Genomic DNA, 22,277 nt, shown 5'->3' on the forward strand with positions numbered 1-22,277 from the left:
TGTCCAATCAGTGATGACAGAGTGAGTCTGTGTAGGGAGACACCCAACTGGTAATACCCAGTTGTCAATTTATTCATACATTTTACGGAGGAATAACAGAGGAACAGCACAGCATAGAGTTCTAAGAAAAGATGCTACAGAATATTTTCATGGGGAATACAATTATTTATAAAAACAGACATGTCAGCTGACAGGTCCTCTTTAACCCCTTCCCGTCGCAGCCCTTTTTCAGATTTTCATTTTCGTTTTTTCCTCTCCACCTTCCAAAAGCCATAACGTCTTTATTTTTCCGTCGACATAGTCCTATGAGGGTTTGATTTTTGTGGGACGAGTTGTAGTTTTTCGTAGCACCATTTATTTACTAGGAAACGGGAAAAAAATTATTTGTGGGGTAGAAAATGAAAAAAAAACAGCGATTCCTCCATGGTTTTTTGCGCGCCGTTTTTACGGAATTCACTGTGCAATTAAAACAACATGTTAACTTTATTCTGTGGGTCAATACGATTACAGCGATACCAAATATATATCGTTTTTTCTATATTTTACTACATTTATAAGTAAAACCGAAGTGTAAAAAAGGAAATTTATTTTGTGTCGCCAAATTCCGAGAGCCATAACCTTTTTATTTTTCCATCTATTAAGGCTTATTTTTTGCGGGATAAGCTGTAGTTTTTAATAATACCATTTTGGTGTACATGCGACGTTTTGATCACTTTTTATTTCATTTTTTGTGGGATATTAGGTGACCAAAAAATAGAGATTCTGGCGTTTACAATTTTTTTTTTACGGCGTTCACCATGCGGGTTAAATAATGATATATTGTAATAGTTCAGACTTTTACGGACACGGCGATACTAATTATGTTTATTTATTAATTTTTTTAATATACTCTAGGGGGAAATGAGAAAAGGGTTTTAATTTGTCACTTTTTTTTACATAAAAAAAAAAAAAAACCTTTATTTAACTCATTTTTACTTTTTTTATTATCCCCCTAGGGGACTTCAACCAGTGATCGTTAGATCGCTTGCATGATATACTGCAATACTAATATGTTGCAGTATATCGCGATTCTGACAGCCAACTATTAAGCCCTGCCAAAGCAACCATTCCCCCCCCACGATTGCATTGTGGGGGGCGTGATGAGCTGTTAGAAAGCGGGGGTGAACCCCTCTAACGGTTTAAATGCTGCAGTCGCTATTGACCGCAGCATTTAACGAGTTAAACTAGCGGGATCGCGCTCGAGCACGATGCCGCTCGTTACTCTGAAGTGTTTCAGCCGACACCGGCATTGTATGGAGCGGGTTCACTCCGTGAGCCAGTTCCATAGTTCCCCTACCCGAATTTGGCGTATGGATACGTCAAATGTCAGGAAGGGGTTAAATTTAAATATGTCCAAAATTCTGTGCTGAATATTTCTACATGTCTATACAAGGGATTTGGAGCATTGTATCATAAAAACAGAGCTCCGACAACTATAGTCATATTGAGTAATTATCCGGCACAGAACTTTTAATCTTGAAACAACAAAAAGATAAAAGGTAGAGACTAATTTAAACCGGCCACACACTAGATAGCGGTTGACCGAACACCAACACGCTCAGCTGTATGTTTTTAAAGTTATTACATAATTTAGTTTAAGAAAATCTTTGCAGACACTTCTACACATTTTACATTTGTTTGTTTCAAATTTTACTTTACGGACACTTTCTGCTCTGTCCAGTCTTGCAGACAGCCAGGGGGGGAAATTAATAATGATTAGATCAATTTCACACAAAAATACTTTTCACTCACCACAGACAGAAAGACAAAAGGGGCTTGTTTTCGAACAGTCAGGGCTCCAACTCATATAGAGTTACTTAGAAAGTTGATACATTTCTATAAAAATCCCATATGCTATATATGGCTTGGAAAAATACAGCTTTGCTGCGAAAGCACAAATCAAATGAGATAAAAATCATCATATCATATACACTATAGGCACAAAAGTATTGGGACACACTTCTTAATCATTGAATTCAGGTATTTCATTCAGTTCCATTGCCACAGGTGTATAAAATCCAGCACCTAGCCATGCAGCCGCCTTTACAAACATTTGTGAAAGAATGAGACGTTCTTAATGAGGCTCTGTCACCTCTGTACAACGCCCACTTGGTCAATAGTAAAACACGCCCAGTTGTCCATTGAGAAACTCATTAGCATAAATCTAAAATCGCTAATAAAGTGGTGAAAACAGATAGTTTTTCTAAATAAAAAGCACTTTTGTCACCTACATTATAGCGCCCATCTCCTTATGTAGGAGATAGGCCACTTATAATGTGGTGACAGAGCCGCTTTAAGAGCTAACTGAACTCCAGCGTGGTACTGTAATAGGATGCCACCGTTGTAACAAGTCAGTTAGTGAAATTTCTTCCCTCCTAGATATTCAACGATCAACTCTCAGGTGTATTATTGCAAAGTGGAAGCGTTTAGGAAACACAGCAACTCAGTCACGAAGTGGCAGACCACATAAAGTTACAAAGCGGGGTCACCGAGTGCTGAGGCGCATAATGCATGAGTCACTAACGCAATGCTGACTCAACAACTGCAGAGTTCCAAACCTCCTCTGGTATTAACATCTGCCCAAAAACTGTGCGCTGGGAGCTTGATGGCATCGGTTTCCATGGCCGAGCAGCTGCATTCAAGCCTAGCATTAACAAGCACAATGCCAAGAATTGGATGGAGTGGTGTAAAGCACGCCGCCACTCTGGAGCTGTGAAAACGTGTTGTATGGAGTGATTAATCACCGTTCTCCATCTGGCAGTCTGATGACAAGTCTGGGTTTGGCAAATGCCAGGAGAACATTACCTGCCTGACTGCATTGTGCCAACTGTAAAGTTTGGTGGAGGACGGATAATGCCATGGGGTTGTTTTTAAGGTCTTGGCCTAGGCCCCTTAGTTCCAGTGAAGGGAAATCTTAAATGCTTCAGTATACCAAGACATTTAGGACAATTCTATGCTTCCAACTTTTTTTCTGTTCCAGCATGACTGTGCCCCAGTGGACTAAACAAGGTCCATAAAGGAATGGTTGGGTGAGTTTGGTGTGGAAGAACCTAACAGGCCTGCACAGAACCCTAACCTTAACCCCATCGAACACCTTTGGGATGAACTAGAATTAAGATTGCAAGCCAGGCCCTCTCGTCCAACATGAGTATCTGACCACTGTTACGGTGTGGGGTGTGGACCCACTGGGCCATACGTAGCGGATAGGCAGCTGGCCAACCAGGTACAATACAATGTCTATAGTCCAGAAAGGGTACATGTGGCAATGTAGACAGTAGCGGTGATTCAGGCTTAAGATAAGGCTCCGGCAACAGACAGACACCCGGTGGATGTAACACAGCAGATGCAGCGGAAGACACAGCTCGACTTCAACTCTAGATGGCACAGAGGCACGGTAATACAGGATACAGGCTACAGGCAGCAGGAACGGTTAACACTGGGGACTGGAAAACACTGGGAGACCATTTGCAAGACAAACGTTAGGTATACAACAACGCTCAGACAAAGATCGAGAGGGCAAGGCCCTTTTTATAGTCCAGCAGCATTCTGGACTGATTGCAGATCGGCTGCAATTGTGCGCGGACTGGGCCTTTAAGGCCGTGCAAGCGCGGGCGTGTGCGCCCTGTGGGAAACAGTCTCAACGCAAGAAGTGAGTGTCGCCGTCTCCCTGGAGGGAGATGCCGCCGAGAACTCACGTCCATGGCCGCAGCCGTCAGAGGGTACGTCAGAACGACGGGCCGTGGCCATAGACATTACAACCTCACTTATCCTCTTCTGCATAATGGCCAAAACTTCCCACAGACAAGCTCCAAAATCTTGTAGAAAGCCTTCCCAGAAGAGTGGAAGCTGTTTTAGCTGCAAAGGGGGGATCAACTCCATATTAACTCCTATGGATTTTGAATGAGATGTTATAAAAGCTCCTGTAAATGTCCCAATATTTTGGTCAATATAATGTATAATCATATGGTAAAACAATTGGGCAATAATATATTTTCACGGCATCTCTGGAACAATATTCTAGAAAACTTCTAAATAACATTTAGGGTATGTTCACACGGCAGCGTCCATTACGGCTGAAATCACGGAGCTGTTTTCAGGAGAAAACAGCTCATGAATTTAAGACGTAATGGCATGTTGCCGGCGTTTTTAGCTGCGTCCATTACGGACGTAATTAGAGCTGCTTTTCTATGGTGCCAATGGAAAACGGCTCCAATTACGTCCCAAGAAGTGACATGCACTTCTTTGACGCGGTCGTCTTTTTTACGCGCCGTCTTTTGACAGCGGCGCTTAAAAAAAAATTTATGGGCAGATGTTTGCCGGCGCATTGGAGCCGTATTTTCGGACGTAATTCGAGGTTAAAACACCCGAATTACGTCTGTAAATAGGGTGTGTGAACCCAGCCTAAGGGTATGTGCACACGAGAAGTGGCTTTTACGTCTGAAAAGACAGACTGTTTTCAGGAGAAAACAGCTGCGTCGTTTCAGACGTAAAAGCTCCTCCTCGCATTATGCGAGGCGTCTTTGACGCCCGTAATCTTGAGCTGCTCTTCATTGACTTCAATGAAGAACGGCTCAAATTACGTTGCAAAGAAGTGTCCTGCACTTCTTTGCCGAGGCAGTCAATTTACGCGTCGTCGTTTGACAGCTGTCAAACGACGACGCGTAAATGACAGGTCGTCGGCACAGTACGTCGGCAAACCCATTCAAATGAATGGGCAGATGTTTGCCGACGTATTGTAGCCCTATTTTCAGGCGTAAAACGAGGCATAATACGCCTCGTTTACGTCTGAAAATAGGTCGTGTGAACCCAGACTTAGAATAACATTGACTAATTGTCTTTTTAAGTCAATTATTTCCTTAAGCCAGAAAATGGGAATTTAGGAGTAAAATTTGTATTACTTCTGTGCCTTTTGATGTTATTTCTCCATATTTCACATCTATAAAGAGTATAGAGGAAAAGACGAGCTGGTGCACATTTAATTCATTTTAGATTCTGACTTACCCGACTCCAGTATGTCTGAAATAGAATTACATAACCGTATTTCTTTTGGCAACATGTCCTCTAGCAAGAATGTGCAGCAGCTGATAAACAAAATCAGACTTAAAGAAGCACTCCACTTTATTTTTTTTTATTGCACCCTCCGTTTGTACATTGGTGTGTCAGTGAGGTGCTGTGTGCAGAAATACTTACCAATCCTCGCATCTTGAGGTTTTTCGGGTCCAGCGCCGTTCACATGATCTTCATTCTGACCTGGCCTGGAATCACTGCTTTTCAGAAAACCGGAAGTAAGGCTCTCAATGCATTCATATGGAGCTTCGTTCTGGCTCCCATAGGAATGCATTGAGAGCCTGTGTTCCAGTTTACTCAAAAGCACAGTGACTCCAGTCAAGTCAGAGAGAACGTAGGCTAAAAACAAAATGTGAATGGGGCCTTAATGGAAGTGGAAAAAAAAAATAAAAAATTATGCTTTATAAACGTGGGCCTTACGCTGGAATAGTTAGATAGTCAGGACGTGTAAACGAGCGCCGATCAATGGAAATATATGGTTATCTTTTCACTGCTTTAAAGAGGCTCTGTCACCACATTATAAGTGCCCTATCTCCTACATAAGGAGATCGGCGCTATAATGTAGGTGACAGCAGTGCTTTTTATTTAAATAATTATCTATTTTCACCACTTTATTAGTGATTTTAGATTTATGCTAATGAGTTGCTTAATGCACAAGTGGGCGTGTTTTTACTTTAGACCAAGTGGGCGTTGTACAGAGGAGTGTATGACGCTGACCAATCAGCGTCATGCACTCCTCCCCATTCATTTAGGCAGCGCATAGGAATCCTTTTAGATCACTATGTGCTGTCTTATACTAACACATTAACGATACTGAAGTGTTTAGACAGTGAATAGACATTCCACGGGATGTCTATTCACAATCTCTGCACTTCGTTACTATTTCTGTGGTAGTTACAGCAGAGGAAGCATAATCTCGCGAGATTACGCTGTAGATGACAGGTTACAACGAGATTACGCTTCCTCTGCTGTAACTACCACAGAAATAGTAACGAAGTGCAGAGATTGTGAATAGACATCCCGTGGAATGTCTATTCACTGTCTAAACACTTCAGTATTGTTAATGTGTAAGTATAAGACAGCACATAGCGATCAAAAAGGATCCCTATGCGCTGAGTAAATGAATGGAGAGGAGTGCATGATGCTGATTGGTCACTGATTGGTCAGCGTCATACACTCCTCTGTACAACACCCTCTTGGTCTAAAGTAAAAACATTAAGCAACTCATTAGCATAAATCTAAAATCGCTAATAAAGTGGTGAAAACAGATTGTTTATTTAAATAAAAATCACTGCTGTCACCTACATTATAGCGCCGATCTCCTTATGTAGGAGATAGGGCACTTATAATGTGGTGACAGAGCCTCTTTAACTAAGTCTCATAATACTCCACTACATTGCAATCGGATTATCAATAAACAGTACAGCCATTTATATTTATATTGCTCAACATCTAAGGCTATGTTAAGATCTGCGGAGTCTCCATCGCAGATCCGGTCAAAAATGATGGAAGAAATAGCTCTATCATGGTCATAGATAATAATAGGAAGTCAGGGACTAGCTGAGAACAATGTCACAATTTAAGCAATTAACATAATAGTTACAGGCTATTTTATTTGATAATTAAACCTATCTAGTCAGGAAATAAAAATAAGTACATTTTTAAAATAGACCTTGTGGTCTATGGTGCACTATTTTTCAGTTCCCAGAATGCAAACATCAATGCAAATTCACAGGAAACTTGTGGTTTTCCAGATTTTTTTCTGGTGAAGTTTACTCCAGTATGGAAAAGTAGAGACTTCATCCAAACTGCTATAGTCACTGTATACAGAAATTATTTCATATTTTCTGTTTCTGGTAGGGTTTCCCTGGTTCTGTGGTTATGTGATTCATACCGAATCATTGACGTTTACAGTGTTAATACATTTGTATTCAGTTGTAAATGTGTTTTAGAGATTTCTCCACTGTCACTTTACTGTGTTTTTTACATGTCAAATCTTAAGACATTTACAGTAACTTATTTTACGTCTTTATACTTTTCCGTAGCTCAGCCTACCGCTCAGACGTCAGAGATTATGACCAGAGGGTGCTTCTTCGCTTTCCCCAGAGAGTGAAAAACCAAGGTACAGCGGACTTCATGCCAAGCAGACCCCGTTATTCTTGGGAATGGCACAGCTGCCACCAGTAAGTGCAACACTTATTTATGTGACGCTTTTGTCACACTACCAGAAGTAAGCCCTATAAAGGTTGTACGCTATTAATCACCAATATAGGGACAGGAACCTGGCAACTATCCTCCATTATATTCAGGGAAAGTAGACATAATTTCATAGGCCACGTACAGTACAATACATGTGGCTTTCAAAACGCTATTCACAGAAATTTTAGAAAGCTGCAGATTTTTATATCCACAACACGCACATTCTTTTTGCAGATTTCAACTGCAAAATTACATATTTTCAATGAACTTTTTCATCCGGATAAAACACTTGAAGATTTGCTGAGAAATCCGTGGTGGAGAAACTCTGTCACGTCTGAACCCAAACTGTTATTCTTGTGAGTCAACTATTAGCCTTCAAACATACCACAAAACAGGATTTACTTGGTTTGAGAAGTCAAACTATAACTCTACCTGAAAATAGAACCAAGAACTGAGCCCCATTCACCTAATATTGGTTAGTTGTTACAATTCTTGAGATCGCAAGCCTCATGTGCCAGGCTTTCACAAGAAATCTTAAGAATAATGCATAGCACTATTCTTAAGAACTGCTTTAGAAAATCATGAATTAAAAGCTTTGTATAAAAAATAAAAGTATAAGAATCAATGAATTAAAAGGGTATTCCCATCTTAGACATTTATGGCATATTCAGCATCACCAGGCAGGGAATGGGGGATGCCCATTCTCAAGATAGGTGCAGATTCCAAAGCTGAGACCCACATCTATCAGATATGTGCCTGTACTTTCATAAAACAATTGACATATCATAGTGAAATATCAGAAGTCCTGATCGGTGGGGGTCTGAGCACTGAGACCCCCTCCGGTGGCTAAGACAAAGCATAAGAAGTGCTCGGGTGAGCGCTGAGCCGCTTTGTTTCTGATCGGCTCTGCACAGTTTTCCTTGGAAAGCCGAGCGAGTGGTGTACATTGACTCATAGACTTTCTATTAAGCCTGTACACTGCTCGCTTTGCATTCCGAGGAAAGCCGAGCAGATCAGAAATGAAGCAGCTCAGCGCTCACCTGAGCATTTCCGCCGCCTTGTTTCAGCAATCGGAGGGGGTCTCAGTGCTCAGACCCCCAGCAATTAAAACTTTTGACATGTCACTATGACATGTCAAAAGTTTTATGAAAGTACAGGTTAACTTTAAGATGGGAATAACCCTTTAAGGCTATCTGTAGGTGGAGAAAGTAAAAAGAGATTAGTGTTATTTGTAAGTATACTAAACTTCTTGTAAGTCTTTTGTTTGTATATTTTGCCATATTACTAAGTGACTGTATGTCCAAATCAGGTTTATATTCATGCAGTGATGTTTATGTATAATCTAACTGCTCAATGATTCCTGACACCAATATCTTTACATGGCATAAAAAATCCCAAACAATTACAGATATTATAGGTCACCCAGCATTAAAACCCTTTATCACTTGTCTCTCCCATGTGTATAGAATTAGAATCTTTTTAGGGTATGTTCACACGAGGTCATTTCGTTTGTAATTGACGGACGTATTTCGGACGCAAGTACCGGACCGAACACAGTGCAGGGAGCCGGGCTCCTAGCATTATAGTTATGTACGACGCTAGGAGTCCCTGACTCGCTGCCGGACAACTGTCTCGTACTGAAAACATGATTACAGTACGGGACAGTTGTCCGGCAGAGAGGCAAGGACTCCTAGCATCGTACATAACTATGATGCTAGGAGCCCGGCTCCCTGCACTGTGTTCGGTCCGGGACTTGCGACCGAAATACGTCCGTCAATTACGGACGTAATGACCCCGTGTGAACATACCCTTATAGTATTATAACTTGCGCTAGAAAACCCACCATCTTATATATCACATATGTGTTGTATTTCAGATAAAACACATTTCAACTACAAAAAAAAGACCAACAAAGAAACAGAACAGTTCAGTAAATCAGTCTTCTTGGAACAATACAAAACTTGCTTGGAATTTTTCGCTGTTGTGAGAAGAATTTCCAACCAATTTTGCTGTGCCTTAAGGGTTTGCTTTTGTTAAAGCTTTTGTCACTCAACCTTAAAAAAAATGCTGTCTTTCATACGACTAGCATAACTGTTTTAGAACAGGAAATTATGAAAATGCTAAACTTTTGAACATCTGGATTTATTCAACCAAGTACAAATCTGGTGGCTGCACAATTCATTTTTCCTACTTTGAGATACTTCTTTGCTATGTTCAAATATTTGATGCTGCACATCTATACTTCCAGACAGTTAAGAAAAAAAACAACCTTTTTTTCCAGTAAATGTACAGCCAGTTACATTTGTTTTCCTCATTCACCCATACACGGTCTTCTACATCTTTGCTCTTCATTTTTTCCAGCAGAAGGAATAACTAAATGAACATTTATAGCCCAAATGGCTGAAAAACAATACAGTTGCGCATTTGTTAGGATGTTATTGTGTATAAAAAAAACAAAACAATGGTTAGGGACTATTAAGATGGGTAACAAAAGTGCTCCAAGTCTTCCAAATGTAGTTGCCAAGAGCAGATCTTGTAGTCCATGGCTGAGAATGTGCAAGTGCGTGCTTAAACTGCCGTGACAATACGCCAAGATTATTCTCAGAGCCACTAGTGTGGCAGAGTAAACAAACAAAACGTGAAAAAAATGGAGCAATTCTTGTGCTTTGAGCCCTTATGAGCTTCGTGCAGATTTCCCTATAGGCAAATTTTGCTTATTTACGTACTCTGTTTTCCCCATCTAGGAAAATAGAGGCTAAAATAGGCATCCATTTAGTGGATGTTCACTTTTTAACATTGTTAAAAGTGTATGTATGTACGTACATATATATATATACACACATACATACATACATACATACATACATACATACATACACACACACACACACACACAGTATATGTGCTGATCAATTTCTTAATCTTTTTGTATAGCAGTCAGAATTCTGTTTTTTAGCTATAGAGGTACAAATTCCCTGCATATACGTTGAGTTAAAAGATAAAATTCTGGCTGCCTGTAGACGCCACAAGGGGGAGCTTACTGCTTACTGTTCTAATTTTGAGTTCAATAAATAAATTGTAAAGTAAGCTCGTCTGCGTCCCCTAAGTGGTTGCTGTAAGCAGTCAGAATATCATCGGTTGACTCTTTCCTAATCTTTCTAGTGTTTTCATATTTATTTTTTTTGTACATCTTGTAAATATCCAAACTTAACTATGATTATGAACCTACAATTTGGGTGCTGCTTCTCTCTTACAAAGCAATCATACAAAATAAACAAATGCAGTTGATATTTAATATTTGTCATTGACAGACATTACCACAGTATGGATGAATTTAGTCACTATGACTTACTTGATGCACAATCACACAGAAGAGTTGCTGAAGGGCACAAAGCCAGTTTTTGCCTGGAAGATACCTCTTGTGACTATGGATACTATAGGCGATTTGCATGTACTGCTCATACACAGGTGAGAAATATATCAATGGAGAAGCGTGAAAAAAAAATTATCACTTTTTATGAAGCAGCAATACAAATGTATTTATTACGTATAATATTTGGATTTAGGTGTGATTCCTTTAATGGTTATTTACTGTAGGTTTTAACCCCTTAATGACCAGCCTATTTTAGACCTTAAAGAGAACCTTTCACCTCCCCATACACGTGCAGCTGAGGGCAGCATGTAATGGAGAGGGCTGCACAAACCCTGGGGCACTTTTTTAAAAAAAATTCTACCCTCCTCCGTTATTTAGATATCGGTGCTGTTATATTTGGCGCCCGATATTTAAATAACCCCTGAACAGTCAACGGGGCATGTACTGGCAAGGGCGCGTGTTACTATGGCTGTGACACTGTCCAATCAGATATGGACAGTGCCACAGCAAGAGCGAGCAGAGAAAGCGCACGCTCGCTCTCTTCTTCTTTGAAGATCAGTCTTTTCACCCGAACTGGCAAAGCCTGTAGTAAATGCCTGCTAGGTCATGCCAGAGGCATGACCTAGCAGATGCCTGTCCGTTTTACACTAATACACTACATAATACACTGCAATACAGAAGTATTGCAGTGTATTATAAATGCGATTGGATAATCACATAGTGAAGTCCCCTAGTGGGACTAGTAAAAAAAAAAAAAAAAAAGTAATTTTTAACCCCTTAATGACCAAGCTGGTTTGGACCTTAATGATGAAGCCAATTTTTCAAATTTGGCACATCTGACTTTATCAGAGAATAACTCTGCAATAGTTTTGCACATCCAAGCAATTCTGACATTGTTTTGTCGTCACATGTTGTACTTTATTTATGTGGTAAAAGTAGACTGATACGATTAGCATAAATTAATTAGAAAATACTAAAATTAATGACATTTTGTAAAAATGATATTATTTCCTATTTTGAACTGCAGTATATCAGATATATACATACATACATAAAATACATACATACATAATGTACACTTTTTTTTATTAAACATATTTCAAATCTCTCTCCTATAACTGGGCAGCACTTTTGAAAAAAATGCACATTTTTTAGCAATTTAGGAGACTTACAAATGTAGTAATAATCTTATACATTTTGAAATACATTTTGTTTTCCTGCACTAAGCCAAGTTTTCAGAGGCTCATAGGTGTCAGAATGATGGAAACCCCCCCATTTTGAAAATGACCCCCTTAAGGTATTTATTAAGGGGTGTTCGACGTATTTTGACCCCAGAGTTTTTTGTAAGAATTCATGCAAAGCAGGTGAAAAAAAATAAATCACTTATTTCACAAATGTCACTTTTTAAAGACAGAGTTCTTTGTGAAGCGAACATGAGAATGAAGAAACGCACCCCAAAATCTATCACCCTGTTTCACCGGTGTTAAAAAATACACCCCAAGTCCCCATGCACACGAACGTAAAAACGCCCGTAATCACGGGCCGTAATTACGGGCCCTTAGACTTCTATTGGCCACGGCTACCTCCCCGTAGGCTTACGGGAAGGTGCCCGGGCCGTTGAAAAATATAGAACATGTCCTATTTTAGGCCGTAATTACGGCACGGGCAGGCCCATAGAAGTCTATGGGGCTCCCGTAATTACGGGTGACAACGTGTGTGCACCCGTAATTATGGGAGCGTTGCTAGGCGACGTCAGTGGCGACGTCTTCATGAATAAATAACAAATGCAGGTATACCCTGTTGTGCTCTACTAACTGCCGGAATGAAAGACATCTTTTATAGCTCATCAGAGATTCATCCACCGATAAATTTTGGTCTGGGGTGTACGAATTAAGAAAAGATTGTTGTAGGAGGGCAATTAAAGGTCTCAATTTATTAAGGCGATCGTAGCCTGGGTCATTTCTTTGGAAGATTTTTTTTTATCAATCCCATATTGACTTAGGCCTACATTTTTAGCTCAGGGACACTATTGGGGGTCTATGGTAATTAGAGGGATGTGAGTTATTGTGCAATAAACTGTCTTGCATATATATTTGTCTGTTGGACAATCAACTCCAGGACTGACAAATAAAATATGTGGTAGAAGTCTCAAGGGGTAAAATTAGCAATATCTATTTTTATTCCTGGGGTTGCTGAAAATGTCAGTACTTGGGGGGGGAATTAAATTGCAGGATCCCACATCAAGCGAGAGACTGCACCACTAGGCCCTGCGCCTGGGGATTCGACAGTGATGACAGAAGGTGTACACTTGCACCGCAGTAAACATTCTCCGAGCCATTATTATTAGAAAAAAATTTGCGCTTTAAAAAAATAATTAATCTGCCTAACACCAATAATCTGATGACAATCAGTAACCGTTAGGCTATTAACTTTTTTTTAAAGGTATTTTTTTTTTTTTAACTTAAAAATAAATAATTAATAATATAACCTGCCTAATAAGTAATAACCTGATGCCCTATAAGATCAGTAACCATATAATAGGTTACTAACTTTGTTATTTTTTTTTATTTTTATGTAAAACCAACAAAAAAAAATTACAGAAAACTGGCTAATACCAGGTAAAAACCTGACGCTGCCAGAAAACAGAGCGATAAAAAAAAAAGTACTGATCACTTGTGTGCGCGCACTGGTAAGAGGGCATGAACGAGGTGATCAGGGGGCATAGACTTGAAGAGTTTGTGATGCTGGTGTATTTTTACTTGGATTCCTCATGCACACGACCGTAAAAACACCCGTTATTGCGGGTCGTTATTACGACCCGCAATAACGGGCTCATAGGCTTCTGTTAGCCACGGGTACCTTCCCGTTTGCTCACGGGAAGGTACCCGTGCCGTTAAAAAAGATAGAACATGCCCTATTTCATGCCGTAATAACGGCACGGGCATCCCATAGAAGTCTATGGGGCTCCCGTAATCATGGGTGGCTGCGTGTGTTCACCCGTGATTACGGGAGCGTTGCGAGGTGAGGCGAGGTCAGGGGACTACCCGGTCTGCAGGCCACAGCCCAGTGGCGTAACTACCGCCGGGACTACAATGAAAACTATGGCAGAGCGGGGAGGTATCTCCCCGCTCTGCCATAAACAAGACATGTATCCCCTATCCTGTAAAAAATAAAAATAAAAGACGTTCATACTTACCGACAACTTCCTGCTTCCTCCAGTCCGGTCTCCCGCCCGTTGCCTTGGTGACGCGTCCCTCTCGACATCCGGGCCGACGTCCTGGATGACGTTTCAGGCCATGTGACCGCTGCAGCCAATCACAGGTCAATCACAGGCTGCAGCGGTCACATGGACTGCCGCGTCATCCAGAGATGTCGGGCTGGATGTGAAGAGAGGGACGCGTCACCAAGACAACGGCCGGGTAAGTATGAATTTCTTTAACTTTTATTACAGAAAAGGCTGTCCCTTCTCTCTATCCTGCACTGATAGAGAGAAGGGGCTGCCGATTAGTGCAGTGCTATTTTGCTGCCAAAAACGTGCTCGTAAATACGGGTGGAATACGTGTGACACCGGACCCATATTTACGAGCACGGGTTCGTAAATACTGGTGCAAAACGGGTGGAATACGTGTGACACCGGACCCGTATTTACGCCAGTATTTACGGGTGTGAAAAAATACGGTCGTGTGCATGAGGCCCTCATGTAGCGTCTCTCTCTCCTCTCACAGGTCAACTACAGTGAGGGGAGAGAAAAACACAGCACATGTCCTGGCTGTGTTTTCTAAATATACTGACATAGATCACTGTGATAGGTATAACACAGTGATCATTTTATCAGGAACCACTGACATTGAACCCTGACTGTTACTATTTGCCATATGCTGCCACAGGCATCTTCTGGCACTAATTTTCACTATTTCTCTTTCCTTTCACAGAATATCTTCTGTGAGAGGAGAATTTATTTTTAAAACCACCGCCGGTTTAGTGGTGAACTGCGTTATTTAGTGAATAACGGTGATCACGTGACCGGGGACTGGACAAAACAGTCCTCAATCGGTACTCTGAGGCCTGGAGTTAAAGCACCTCCCTGTGGACTAAATTTTATGCCAAAGCGCTGCCATGAAAAGTACCCTTAATGGCCACCGTTAAAACACATATGGGCGTTCATTAAAGAGGCTCTGTCACCAGATTTTGCAACCCCTATCTGCTATTGCAGCAGATAGGCGCTGCAATGTAGATTACAGTAACGCTTTTATTTTTAAAAAACAAGCATTTTTGGCCAAGTTATGCTAAAGTCCAAGTGGGCGTGTTTAAAGTAAAGGTCCAAGTGGGCGTGTATTATGTGCGTACATCGGGGCGTTTTTACTACTTTTACTAGCTGGGCGTTCTGACGAGAAGTATCATCCACTTCTCTTCACAACGCCCAGCTTCTGGCAGTGCAGACACACAGCGTGTTCTCGAGAGATCACGCTTTGACGTCACTCACTTCCTGCCCCATGTCCTGCATCGTGTCGGACGAGCGAGGACACATCGGCACCAGAGGCTACAGTTGATTCTGCAGCAGCATCGGCGTTTGCAGGTAAGTCGATGTAGCTACTTACCTGCAAACGCTGATGCTGCTGCAGAATCAACTGGTGCCGATGTGGCCGACACGATGCAGGACCTGGGGCAGGAAGTGAGTGACGTCACAGCGTGATCTCTCGAGAACACGCTGTGTGTCTGCACTGCCAGAAGCTGGGCGTTCTGAAGAGAAGTGGATGATACTTCTCGTCAGAACGCCCAGCTAGTAAAAGTAGTAAAAAACGCCCCGATGTACGCACATAATACACGCCCACTTGGACTTTTACTTTAAACACGCCCACTTGGACTTTTGCAAGCCTCATTTGCATAAATACAAAAATGGTCATAACTTGGCCAAAAATGCTCGTTTTTTAAAAATAAAAACGTTACTGTAATCTACATTGCAGCGCCGATCTGCTGCAATAGCAGATAGGGGTTGCAAAATCTGGTGACAGAGCCTCTTTAAGGGGTTGAACCAGTGAAAACAGCTAGCTGAAGAGCCAACCAGGCTGTACATCTATTTTTCCCTATATTCCACAGTTTACATGCACATAAAGTGTAGGGTAAGTTTGTAAATACTTTGTTTTATCTTGTACAGATTTAGAGTTAGATTTGCTTTCAAAACCAAATTCAGAATTCTACGGGTTTCCTGGTGATCAGAGAGGAGAACATTGTGGTAGCTCAGATAACAGTTACACAGTTGTTGGCCAAATATAAGGTCAACAGTTACCTTTTAGAACTCACTTATTATTTCTACGGATGGAGAGATATAAGCAGCCTAATAGACGCCATATTGGAGAAAACAATAGTATCAGATGAGTTTAAATCCAAATTGCATAGAGAAAACAGATGTGTGTAGCCATGTAGAGAGCAAAGCTATTTAGTCACATCTCTGACAGCAGAAAATAGACTGTAGTCTGTTTCCAATGGCAACCAGCAGAAATGAGAAAGCAGTTATGGATATGAATGAAAAGATGTCATATTACAAAAAATAGCTCAATAGAAGTAAAATATCAACTCAATATTATATAAAATCTTGTTAAAAGTGGAGACATAGGGGCAGAGTTACGAATGTGTTTGCACCTATAATGTCATAGAAATGCACCACATTGTGACCCTTTTTATGACAATGTTGATTAGGTCTTAGACCCATTCAATAAGCAAACAGTGCAGATCTTGTCTAAGGCCTAGTTCAGTTTATTTTGACAGGCAGAAAAAAAATCTGCCTCAAAATTCGTTCAGATTTTGGACGCTTTTTTCGCATAGTTTTTTGCCCATGGCCGTAGAATAGAATGCAAAAACAACCGCAATACAACGGTGAAAACGAGCGCTGCATGATTTTACTGCCTCCCATTGATTGCATTGGGAGGTGAGAGGGCAAAACCGCTCCAAGAACATGCAGTTTTTTTTTCTACGAGAGGCCAAAAGCTGCCCATTGATATCAAAGGGGGTTGATTTGGGCCGTACTTTGGCGTCACTGTGATAAATTTGGCTCATTTTCGGACTGCCTGGTCTAAGATTACGTAGTCTAAACCTTAGACAGCATTATTAGATCTGCCCCAATGTTTGCATAAGTAGACAGCATTATATTTTCTTACGTCAAAGATTTGGACACACAAAACTTTTGATTTACAACTGTCCAGTTGTTTTAGAGAATTTCCTTTTTGTATGTCAAGGGGATAAATCCAAGTGGGGACTAACAACACAGATTTTGTTATATTCAGTATTCTATGAACTCCTTGTCAAACTGACAAGAATGGCTTCATCCAAAGGAAAGAATAGACTGTTCTGCAAACAGAACAAGAGGCTTAATAGCATGCAAGAGTTACTTGGCTTTATGTAATATGCACATTTTCCTGTGAGGTGAAACCTCAGACGTTATTTGATCAGAAGCCATATTCTATTCAAGCCCAAAGCCAAGAATTTGTTAAAAAAAAAAATCCCTTTTCTGTAATAGCATCCACCACGTCTGCAGGGAAGCATGCACGTCCCACTTTCTATAAACCTCTACAGCCTCACATTACCTTAAAACCTGCAAATACACAGCATGGATATTTCTCTTCTAGTTTTGCGTCATAGCTGTGGTATAATAGCTTGTCTAAGTAATTCAAAATGAACAGAACTAGTTATAGAGTGATGGAAAGTTCATAAAAGTTTCACACGAGCACTAATCAAGGAGAAAAACCTCCTTAGATATCCTCTGCTGGCGAGCAGGTGCCAACATACGTACCACATGCTGTGTATTCTCCGTAAAACAGCTCAAATATGACCAGGCAGTTTTATTAAACAGTGACTGCAAAATATACACAGTAAAACAATTTATAGTTTAAAAAACCTGCTATCTGGCATGAACAGTAGCGAAGACCTTTTTGATTAGAGACAGTCTGGAATTTGGGTTTAGGATGCAGTAAAAGCTACAAAACATCTGAAGAAATTAGACAAACCATTAGAAGAATACTAAAAGCGATTGTAGCAACTAAACTCCACCTGCAGAAGATACATTGGGTGGGTTTTCCATTGCTAACTTGCTTGATAGAAGTCCAATAATTTGGTAAATTTAATTTTTTGGACTTTTATTGTACATATAATATTGTATAGATTAGAGGGTCTGTATATTTTACCTGTACAAAAAGGACATTGACTTTGATTTTATTAACCTCACACTTTCTACAATTCTAGCAATAGAAGAACATGTCATCAATAGGAATTCCACATATACAGTATTTATATAACATTATAGTTATAGATCAGGGGTACAGCTATAGGGGGTGCAGGGGTTATGATCACAACCGGAAAAATGTACCAGAGAAAGCTCAGAGGCCCCATTGCCATATAAGAGGGTGCCAAAACGATCAATGGCACATGCTGTTGTGGGGCCCTGGTACAGATATTGCACTATATATATCTTTTTTTCTAATGTAGCAAGAAGGAATGTAAGTAATGTAAAAATATGACCTGGAACTATAGTGTACAGTAACTAGTCCAGCTGGCTTTGAAAATTTTTACACAGACCAAGATTATGCCATTTTGGAATTTTGACTTCAATAGAATTGTTTTAAAATATTTTGGTCTAACTGTTAATGGATGAATCGATAAGTGAATAGATTCAATGAAATAACATACACAGGTCACAAGTTCTTGAAAAGACATTGCATGCATTTTTGCAGTCCATAATGTAGCATGTAATGTACATGAATATGTCAAATTGTCCTCCAGAATCCCTTTGATCTTTACGTGTCAGTATAAACAAGACCAATGATTACCGAACTGATCTCTTGTAATGAACCAGTTTACATTACATGTCGTCTACATATCAGGCATTATAGCAGACTGTCTGCAGTAGAACGTACGGATAGGGAGCGAGTGGCTGACTTCAGGAACTTTTATATATTCTAAAGGTACAAAACAGTAAATCCTTTGTAGTCAGTCAAGGTCAAACCTCAAAATGATTCAAACTATTAACATACTGTATATAAAATAATGAAAAATTCAGGGCCGTTTTTTGGCGAGTTTCTGTTCTCAGATTACCTCAAAATCACTGAAAATTGCCAAAAAAAACCCCCATCAAAACTGCAGCTTAAAAACAGTCTTAGGGGGTTGCTAACTGGGCTTTTGCCAGAACCCACGGAAGGACAGGAACCGCAGGAGCATGGTGAAAGTACCCAGTATTATTTAGCAGTGTATGATGCTATTTTTTTTGGAATGGAATCGCAGTACTATATGGGAACGATATGGCATTATTATTTGGCTCCCACATAACACTTAGGCTGGCATCACACGACCTATTTTCAGGCGTAAACGAGGCGTATTATGCCTCGATTTACACCTGAAAATACGGCTCCAATACGTCGGCAAACATCTGCCCATTCATTTGAATGGGTTTGCCGACGTACTGTGCCGACGACCTGTAATTTACGCGTCGTCGTTTGACAGCTGTCAAAAGACGACGCGTAAAATTACAGCCTCGTCAAAAGAAGTGCAGGACACTTCTTGGGACGTTTTTGGAGCTGTTTTCTCATAGACTCTATTGAAAACAGCTCAAAAAACGGCCGAAAAAACGGCGCGAAAAACGTGAGTTGCTCAAAAAACTTCTGAAAATCAGGTGCTGTTTTCCCTTGAAAACTGCTCCGTATTTTCAGACGTTTTTGGCTCAGCGTGTGAACATACCCTCAGGGACTATATGGCAGTATATGGAGGTATTACGTGGGTGGAAATTACTAGTAAATCTGTCTAAAATGGCTAGCGAGGGAGCATTATTGACCTTGCTGCCAAGGGCCCATTTTGTACAAAATTATATCTGACCTTATCAACGCTTTATATCAAACGATAGTTTTGCTGTTTAAGGTATATTATTTAATTTTTACAAAAATCTCACGTTGGTAACTGGAAACCATTAACATGTGGGTAATCTTATTGTACATGACAAACTATATTATGCATGAATATTTTAAACTATACTTTGGTAATCTTATGTTCAGGGACTGAGTCCTGGCTGTTATGACACCTACAATGCGGATATTGATTGCCAGTGGATTGACATCACAGATGTAAAGCCTGGAAACTATATTTTGAAGGCAAGTGGAAACATTTTGTACATTTGATTATTTTTTTGTACATGGCAGGTAGCACAAAACTTAAATACTAAAGGAAAAATAAATGTATTTCACAGGTCAGTGTGAATCCAAGCTACTTGGTTCCAGAATCTGATTATTCCAACAATGTTGTCCGCTGTGATCTACGATATACCGGTCATCATGTATATACTTCTAGCTGTACAATTTCTCCGTGAGTATATGTTTTTAAAATATTATAAGCAATTACAATTTTATGAAATTCACGGCAAAATAGAAATTGTGAAACTTACTTTTGAACCATGGTTTAATATACTTTACTTACTGTACAATTGTTCTATATCATGTACATGCGTAGTTTTCCCTCCAGGATGTATTTATAAATGTAATGTAACCTTTTAATTGATGAATATCCCTAAGGCTGGATTCACACGAGCGTTGCGTTTTTGCGCGCGCAACAACCATTTGACAGCTGCGTGTGTCATCCGTGTCTGATGCGCGGCTGCGTGATTTTCGCGCAGCCGGCATCATAGAGATGAGGCTTGTCGACGCCCGTCACTGTCCAAGGTGCTGAAAGAGCTAAATCTTTCAGTACCCTCGACAGTGAATGCCGAACACAACAGCGAAAAACCTGTAAAAAAAAAAAAGATAAAGTTCCTACTTACCGAGAACTTCCCGGCCGTTGCCTTGGTGACGTGCCTCTCTTGACATCGGGCCCCACCTCCCTGGATGACGCGGCAGTCCAAGTGACCGCTGCAGCCTGTGATTGGCTGCAGCCTGTGCTTGGCCTGTGATTGGCTGGAGCTGTCACTTGAACTGAAGTGTCATCCCGGGAGGTCGGACTGCAGGAAGGAGACAGGAGTAATCGGTAAGTTAGAACTTCGTTTTTTTTTACAGGTTCATGTATTTTGGGATCGCAAGTCACTGTCCATGGTGCTGAAACAGTTTAACTCTTTCAGCACCATGCACAGTGAATGTCTCCCGACGTCGCGGACCGGAAATTTTTTTGTCGGGTTCGGCCAAAACGAGTTTGGCCGAACCCGGTGAAGTTAGCTTCGGTTGTCGGGGTTCGCTAATCGCAAAGACACTCCGTTTGGATGTTCGGAAACAGAAAAGCACGTGGTGCTTTTCTGTTTACATTCATCCTTTTGACAGCTGTTGCGCAAACACGCAGTTCGCACGGAAGTGCTTCCGTGCGACATGCGTGGTTTTCACGCACCCATTGACTTCAATGGGTGCGTGATGCGTTGAAAACGCTGAATCAACGGACATGTCGTGAGTTTTTGGCAACGGAGCAACGCTGCGCAAAAAACGCTGCCATGTCTGCACGGCCCCATTGACAAATATAGCTACGGGCAACGCACGTGAAAATCACGCGCGTTGCACGCGCGTATTTTACGTTTGTCTGAATAAAGCCTAAGTGTTTTGGGAAGCCTGATGGTTTAGCCAAATTAAATACTTTAAAATGATGGAACATGACTCGATTGTAACACAAGACAAAGACTGGCTTCATGGGGTTTCATTTAAAATCCTACAAGCAATAGATTTCATTCTGTCTGGTTCAGATATCTTTCAACTCTTTTCCTGGATATGGTCCAGCTAGAAAAGTGTTCTTTGTCTAGAGCTGGTATTATTCCTGTGACTCACGCTTTAAAAACGTCAGTGCTATAGCGGTCTCCATAATATCTTCATCTAATAGGTTTTACAGCTAAACTTGTGGATGCAAGGGAAAAAGAAGGTTTCTTAAGAAAAATGGCAGACAGACAACATGCTTATAAAAAACAATAGCATGTTTGATCATATTTCACCATTCATATGACATGTCTTCATAGGCAGGGATACATCCTTTTATTAGAATCACTAGAGAAAGAAACCTATCAATCTGAATGAAGACATAGACTCTGCTGATTGGTAGAGTGGTAGTTTTGCAACATTAAACAATAGGTAAGGGGTCAATCACCGTTCTTGCCAGGATCAGAATAAGGTTCCTTAGGCCCACCAGAACATTTTTTATTTTGAGGGCCCATTCTCCATCTGTACAGAGCAAGTACAAGTTTACGTTAAAATGGATTTTTAACTTTGTGGTTATCATATTACAGAGGACATATCAATAAGATCTTACAGATTATATGTCAACCAACCCATGAAAAATGGACCCTAGTGGCAAGTCAATGGCTCCAAAGTCATCTCCAAATAGGTGTATTTTGCTGGACCTTTCAGCCTTAGTATAAAGCCAGCGCGAAGTTAGCATAGTGAAGTTGGGGAACGGAATAAGGAATGTAACATACACTAATTCCATACTGAATGAAGCAGTGCAATCCTCTTCTGCACTAATCCAAGTAGACACTGACAGCACAGGGACGTGGGTACAAGACTAACATACAGACATTACACCAGAGGTGGACTAGAAACGGGACATACCTGTGTAAACTGGTATTCATACTGGACGACTAAAAACGTCATAACTCCCA

The 22,277-nt window shown here is 40.7% G+C and overlaps 1 protein-coding gene across 2 annotated transcripts in view; it reads left to right on the top strand.

Annotated features, from left to right (window-relative positions):
• Nucleotides 1-20,024, top strand: part of LOX (lysyl oxidase) — a 41,236-nt gene extending 21,212 nt beyond the window's left edge. For both annotated transcript variants that reach the window (XM_075854805.1, XM_075854804.1), the window contains exons 3-6: nt 7,152-7,289; nt 10,617-10,773; nt 19,714-19,809; nt 19,905-20,024. In XM_075854805.1, the coding sequence (XP_075710920.1) occupies nt 7,152-7,289; nt 10,617-10,773; nt 19,714-19,809; nt 19,905-20,024 (511 nt within the window). The remainder of the gene's footprint in view (nt 1-7,151; nt 7,290-10,616; nt 10,774-19,713; nt 19,810-19,904) is intronic.
• The last annotated feature ends 2,253 nt before the right edge of the window (nt 20,025-22,277 follow it).

Source organism: Rhinoderma darwinii, chromosome 1 (genome assembly GCF_050947455.1).
Source record: "Rhinoderma darwinii isolate aRhiDar2 chromosome 1, aRhiDar2.hap1, whole genome shotgun sequence".
In the NCBI taxonomy this organism is placed as follows: Eukaryota; Metazoa; Chordata; class Amphibia; order Anura; family Rhinodermatidae; genus Rhinoderma; species Rhinoderma darwinii.